We start from the raw sequence: 7,524 nt of genomic DNA on the forward strand, positions 1-7,524 counted from the left end.
GGGTATGTACTACTCGACACGAAAATAAATTAGGAAAAATATGTTCTTTAAAAAAGAGTGTACAGATGTGTGTACTATATCAACTATGAAGTCATTTTTCAAAAATATATACAGGGTGATTTCAGGGTCGTGATCCAGAACCACTTTTTGTGACTCTGTAAATGATCCACATTATCGTATGGTAGTATTTGATTAAAAGATAATTACTTTAATTATTCTTATTTTTCAAGTAAAATTATTGTTATACTAAGTAATTATGGTCACCCTATGACTTTTGACATACGCTGTATGGAAAGCGACAAGATGTCACATTGAGTAGGGTCACCAACTTGTATGCAAAAATGTTTTTTCCTACTTGTCATCTGGAAAATCATCATCATTATTGGTGAAAAACAATAATTAACAACATCAAAAAGCTCATCTTTGGATTCTGTATGATGTCTGGCTCTCTTGCTCCACGACCCCGAAATCACCCTGTATAGGTATATAAACCCCTATAACGGAAACCTATGTGTGTTAATAATAGTGTGGTAGCCTGTTCCTATTATGGTCTAAGATCCCACATATACAGGGTGATCAATCCAAATGGGTCAGTATGGAGAAGTCAGAAACTATGAGAGATAGCGAAATCTGTTCTTAGGAACCATGGCTTCGATTTTAGATTTAATAATAATGGCATTCAATTTTTTTTTTATCTATCATACATAACCGGGATTCGAACATGGTCAATATTCTTGTTGTTTGTTTGTATGGCAACTTTTAAACGATGCGTGATAAGGTGGGAGGTGCTCGACCAAATATCATATAGGGCCCCGAGACAAAACAAACTACATAAAAAAAAATCAAAATGGCCGACATTTTTTTTAATTTTTTCAAGTTGGTACGAGCGCACTGAGATTTGGCATGCGGCGAGCCTAGGGGCCCAAGATTACCATGTCAAAATTTTTGTTTGAAAAAATCCAAAATGGCGGCGGACACGGGCAAAGTCAAATAATCTCCAAGTAGGTTAAGCGAGTCCGAAGGCCTTAGCCCGGAGCCTTAAACACGACCCAACACTTTTCCTATTGAGCGTCGCGTTTTGGGAGTCGGGGTGGAGGCTCCGGGCCTTCGGCTGTCTGCCGGGGTCGGCTTTCAGCCTCCCGGCCTGAAGCTGGCCCTTCGGGCTCGCTTAACCTACTTGGTAATTTGACTTTGCCCGTGTCCGCCGCCATTTTAGATTTATCCAAAATGTTTTTTTTGACATGCTAATTTTGGGCCCCCAGGCTCGCCGCATGGTTCCTAAGAACAGATTTCGCTATCTCTCATAGTTTCTGAATTATACTGACCCATTTGGATTGATCAACCTGTATAAGCACCCCCCACCTATTACGCATCGTTTAAAAGTTGCCATACAAACAAACAACAAGAATATTGACCATGTTCGAATCCCGGATATGTGTGATAGATTAAAAAAAAATTGAATGCCATTATTATTAAATCTAAAATCGAAGCCATGGTTCCTAAGAACAGATTTCGCTATCTCTCATAGTTTCTGACTTATACTGACCCATTTGGATTGATCACCCTGTATAGTCGACCTTCACCAATCTGTCTGACGGATGAAACTATGAAAATATGAAAGAAAATATGTTCCAGAACATAAATAAATAGGGTTACCTAAAGAAATATGGTCAAGGCTAATTTTAATAAAATTTTTGAAAAAAAAAATTTTCGGCAAATTTCACCGATTTGTCTGACGAACGAAATAAGTTTCAATGGAAAGTAAACAGGGTTGCCTGCGAAAATCCGGTCAGAAATAAGGGTTGCCAGGCTTTTAATTAAAATAAGAAGGGAAGACTTTTAGCGATAACTCATAAACGGCTTAACTGATCAAGTTTGTTTTAATTTTATTTGATTTAGTTTTTTAAACACTATTTTCATTTTTTTCATATTATTTGGACAGATGGTTCAAAAGTTAGAAGGAAAAACCGTTTTTTTTTTCTAAACGATTAGTTCGATATAGGGTTACATACATTTTTTTTCTTGTTTTTTCGTTTGATACCAGTGTTGTAAGATGATATTTGATATGAGTTTTAAAATAAATAGGGTTTTCAAAAAAAAACATGAAAATAGTGCTTAAAAAACTCACTACATACCACCAAGTTATTACCAGTGGTAACTACTGGGATTTTTTTTCCACCTTTTACCACTGGTAACTACTGGGAAAAAAAATCCCACTAGTTACCACTAACTCGGCTTGGTGGAATTTTATTCCCAGTAAGTAGTTACCACCTAAATATTGTTAGAATTCAATACTTATAAAAACAGTAAAAATAGTATAGTATAAATGTAGCGTGCTGTAATACATGAAATTAAAAATAGCCTTGACCGTATTTCTTTAGGTAACCCTATTAATTTATGTTCTGGAACATATTTTTTTTCATATTTTCATGCTTTCATCCGTCAGACAGATTGGTAAAGGTCGACCATATGTGGGATCTCCTACTATTAGTTTTTTTGTATCAGCATCTCTGTCATAAAGTTGTGAAAATTTGTCACACAAATCCCGTGCAATCACTCTGCAAGCTGATCTTGGTGTTACTTTTGATTCTTGGAAGAGTTCAGGTTCCGTCACACAGGCGCGTTTTCAGGGCGGGGCGTGAGCGTTTTATATGTAAAAGCGGCGCGCCAAGCTCACGCCCCGCCCTGAAAACGCGCCTGTGTGACGAAACCTTTAATCTGTTATACAGTTCTCACGATAGCGTTGACTTCGGCATTAGAAATCGGTTTACAATCATTTAATTTTGTCACTAACTACTACTACTACTAACCGTATTAAAGAGACTATTGAGCGAAACCAAGGTTCCAAAGTGTTCGGAAGTCTATTGTAATAAATTATTTGGCAAATTAACGGACATTTGAAGGCATAATTAATTTGTTTATTTCAAAAGGGTACAATCAGATACTCTGGTACAAAAAAAGTATACTACCTATTAATAATTGGTCCAATTCGTGAATTTTGTCACACATTGATCTTGCGACTGAAACTCGATAAACCTAGCTAGAAGTTTCTAAAGCAAATCTAAATAAGCATGATGCAGACATATAAAATGGCAATTGTCAATAATATGTGTTTTATAAGTGTTAAAATGTAGCAAGCTTTGGTAGTCACTACATATTTTTTTTTCATTAAGATCTGATTGAGGTGTAAAAAGCTTTTGGCATAAGCCTATTTCTGAATTATATTGAAATTTATGATTACATCCAATGAAATATGGATTTTCATACGTATCACTAAATAGAATCATCTCTACTTCAAGGAAATTCAGTACGTTTTCTTCATGTTTATAGAGAAGGTAATCGCCTGTTGCATAATTTATCCCCCTGTAACCTATTTGCGAAGCCGAGAGGATTGTTCCAGGGGTGGTGTTAGAAATCAAGCACCTAACGCTTGATGGTAGTTCGTCGATTCTGTGTACACGAGAATGTTTGGAAAATAATTTGGTATCATACCGAATACCCTGAGAAAGATAACCCTCGTGTAGTTGATGACGATTTGATAGTGAAAGTGTGATATTGACAAAATTTGGAAGGTGTCGGACAACGTTTTTGAAAAACCTATGTTTGCTTTCAAATCTAAGCGTCCAAGAATAGATCAACGGTCCATGAATTCTCGTCAATTCACCATAGTGTAATAGGTAGTGATGTTTAGGTCTTAGCGGAGTATTAGGGAATAACTGTTTCCTAAGTATTAAATATTCTTTTGTGCCAGATGATAATAAAGCTGTTTGACCAATAGATATCTCATATGCGCAAATAAGTTGTGCTATTTCCCGCAACTTTATTATCATTTGCCAGACAGGGTCGTGAATATTTACAGAGTTTAATAAAATTAGCGGCAAATAATTTAGAAAATGCCAGTTTTCAAGAGCTTGACCCCCTATTTTAACAGAGCCAGCTTTAAAGGGTGGTGGCACACTTTTTTTTTCCATTTTCGACAAACGTTCCATTTTCATGTTTAAAAAATTTGGCGTAAAGCTTTTGTTATTGATGAAATAGTTGATAGCTAAAGCGATGTCAAATTGCACAACACCCTCAAATAAATCATGTCCTAAACACGGAGGCAAACCGTCAATGACATGATAGTTTTCGATTTGGTTAAAAACGGAGTCCTGTTTAACCCCTCGATTATGAACCGATGAACTACCATCCTCATGTAATTGGTTAGAGATTTTTACGTCTTCGTTATAGTCTTCAATAGTTCTTTTTTTTCCTAACAGTATTGGATTTTGCGCAAAAGGTTCTTTCTCAATTAAACAAAACCTGCAAAAATATTTTACATTAAAGTTTTCAACAAAACCACCAATGGTATGACTTCCCAAATTGTCACCAATTATTGTCAGAAGAGTGCCATAAATAATTTGATTACACTCTTTAATATACACTCCACGTGTTTCTAAGCTTCTAAGGTCTTCCGTTAATTTACCAAAAATTTTATCATGACCGAACTCTTTTAAATGTTTTTCCTTGCACAATAATACCAGTTTCATGTTATCTATTTTAGACCTATTATAAGGAAAAACATTTACCAGCGTCATGTAAACTCCTAGTATTTTATGTTTGATCTTAGATGATCCCAAGGGATTACAAACTTCAAAGGCGTCTTGATACAGTATTATTTTTAATGTGTTTGGATTATTTATGAATTCGTTATTACACATTTTTGAGCCACATGTTATATCTTTTAAAACATCATTTACTTTATTTTTTGGGTTTTGAAATTGTTCAAGAAATGTCTTATCTGCAAACCACGTTCTAATGGTGTCTATGATTGGTATATATTGTAAGGAACACATTTTGTTAAAATTGTTTCTACCTAACATTATAGAAATTGGTAACACAATGTTACAAAGTTCCGAGTAAAGTTTAAATCTTAAGTACTTGCTTGTCAACTTTTTAGACCAACTGCCATTCATACTATCTTCATATGTCGAATTGAAAACATGTTTCTCCATAGCTTCTTTAGAATCTGGATAAGTTTCAAGAGCATGTAGACATTTAATTTTAATATTTTTCAAAGAATTTTCATGGACATCTGAATAACCTTCTACCACACTGCAAATAGCATCTTGAGAAAGAAAATTTCGTGCCTCTAACTTGAGTAAAAGTAACAGCAATGGTTTCAAAAATAACAAATCAGTTTCGTTATTAAGATCCGTATTGACTTCTAAATCGTCAGACATATTACAATCTTGAATATCGCTAGTAGTAGGCTGAACGTGATCTAGGCTACTCGGGTTTAAAAAATCTTGATCTGTCAAATTCGAAACAGAGTTAAAATGATTGCGATACACATGACTTTTTAATGATGGTATACTAGTAAAAGTAGACGAACCACATGAAGTTGTTTCAGATGAAAGATTATATGGACAAGTTACTGCTTTTCCGGATTGAATATCATGAGTTCTTGAATGGTATTCGACATTTTTTAACAATATTCTCTGATTACATTCTGTACACTTAGAATAGGTTGAATTAATGTCAACTCGTGGACTATCAGTACTAGTCCCAGGCTGATGCAATCTAAAATTGTGATTTCTAAAAGACTCATAATTATTGAAAACACTCTTACACAAAGGATCAACACACGGAAATTTTACATTTTTACAGAACCTGTGACTTTTTTGATGGTTATTGTACGAAATTACTGTGGAGAAATTCTCGCCACAATAACCGCATGTAAATGCCATTACTGGATTTTACTGATTAAACTAATCACTTTATTCAGCGTGCGTCCTTTACGGACTTTACTTCCTTCTTTAGGGTTTATTTTAAACACAAACCTTTGAAGAAATTCCAATGTGTTTTGACAGTGCACTGGATATTCCATATTCAAGTTGAAGTAAGCCGCCATCAGTAGTTGTAACGACGTAGACAGACTCGCAGTTTCGCTAACAATCGTTTTTTCTACCAGCAAGTAATATATATTTTCATTATCTGTGGGCAAAAAACAAAATGGTTAAAACAGGAAATATAATAGGCTCCCAAATTTTATACCTCCTCCTCAAATAAAATAATTTATCGTATTACGTTAAGTGGCACTACTAGTGAGTAAGTGTACAAGTCTCGGGCAGCGCAGTTTTAAAAGGGTATAAGTTCCATGCAACACTTATGCCCCTTTTAAAACTAAGCTGCGCGACACTTGTACCCTTTTTCACTAGGGCCACAGGTTTATTCAATACATTTACGTTTTAACACTGTATGTTTCATATTATAAATTATATGAAACATACAGTGTGGTGCTTCGCAGGTAAGGCATTTTATCATTGTAATAATAATTAAGTCTCACCTAAAAATACAATGTTAGGCGCAGCTATTTCGGGTAGCTCTGCAACTTGAACCCTGGTTAATGGTTTCTGGAAAAGAAAAAGTTAATAAGATTAGTAAATGGAACTACTATATTTAGAATGGAACCACATCCGGAAGAAAATGGATTATGAATGAAATATATATATATATATATATATAGATACCTCATGTGCTTGGTATATGAGTTTTATATCTTCATTGAAATAAGTTGCAACCATCTGTAGGTTACAATTCAAGTTATTGTCATTAACAGTGCATGTCTTATTTTTTTTCTTCGTGATCAAAGTTTTCAACCGCTCATTCAATGCCGTCGTTTTATTTTGAAATGCATCCATACACTGGCCAGAATTCAAGGCACAAAGACGATCAAAATGCGAAATCATATATTTCTCCTCTAACAATACTGGCCATTCGTTAAGAATATGTGTTACGGCAGGTGCTGAGTTCAGAAATATCCTTTGCTGTGCATAGGTCTCGTTCATGTAGAATTCAACTTTTGATTCATCTCTTTCCTTTATGGAAGAAACCGATTTTAGCCAGTCCTTTTTAGAATCTAAAGTTTCAAGATCCACATTACCAGGATCACTGGGTTGCCATTCTTTGCAGCCAGCACTCAAATTTTTAACGACTCGAGATTTCTTTCTTGATCCTAAGGTATCCATTTTATTCGGCCTTTGTAGATAATGAACTCTCTCTTCAACTTTTTTAAAAATGGTGTGGTAGCCTGTTCCTATGAGTTCGTTTGTATCAGCATCTCTGTCATAAAGCTGTGGATATTTGTCACACAAATCTCGTGCAACCACTCTGTAAGCTGATCTTGATGCTTTTGTTTCCTGGAAGAGTTCATCTGTTACAGTTCTCACGATAGTGTTGACTTCGGTATTAGAAATCGGTTTACAATCATTTAATTTTGTCAAAAGCGACGATGGAAGTTTGTTATAGGGAATGTCAAACGCAAAGCTATTTATGCTTGTGTCGCTGTTATTGCTAATTATGCTTGTTGTTGGTGAATTAGGAGCAGTGATTGTAGACGCTGTTGCTGTGCGACTTTGATTATCGCTTTGATCAGGTTTCCAGTTATCCCCTATAAGTATAACCTCATTTTGGAGTTCTTTGAGAGCTTCATTGTCTTCTATTTCTGTGCCATCAATCAAAAAAATCTTTGATCCGTATATA

The 7,524-nt window shown here is 35.1% G+C and overlaps 1 protein-coding gene across 3 annotated transcripts; it reads right to left on the reverse strand.

Annotated features, from left to right (window-relative positions):
- Positions 1–2,729: 2,729 nt before the first annotated feature.
- LOC134661995 (uncharacterized) lies at positions 2,730–7,514 on the reverse strand. Of its 3 annotated transcripts, none has more exons than XM_063518230.1 (3): positions 6,513–7,514; positions 6,329–6,395; positions 2,730–5,976 (listed from the first exon to the last, which is right to left on the reverse strand). In XM_063518230.1, the coding sequence occupies exon 3, from the start codon at positions 5,727–5,729 to the stop codon at positions 3,051–3,053; it is 2,679 nt and encodes an 892-aa protein (XP_063374300.1). In that variant the 5' UTR covers positions 5,730–5,976; positions 6,329–6,395; positions 6,513–7,514; the 3' UTR covers positions 2,730–3,050. The 3 variants fall into 2 exon arrangements, with proteins under 3 accessions (XP_063374300.1, XP_063374302.1, XP_063374299.1); XM_063518229.1 differs by lacking the exon at positions 6,513–7,514 and having other exon boundaries at positions 6,329–6,501.
- Positions 7,515–7,524: the final 10 nt, after the last annotated feature.

The sequence above is a fragment of the Cydia amplana genome, unplaced genomic scaffold, assembly GCF_948474715.1.
Source record: "Cydia amplana unplaced genomic scaffold, ilCydAmpl1.1 scaffold_38, whole genome shotgun sequence".
Taxonomy (NCBI): Eukaryota; Metazoa; Arthropoda; class Insecta; order Lepidoptera; family Tortricidae; genus Cydia; species Cydia amplana.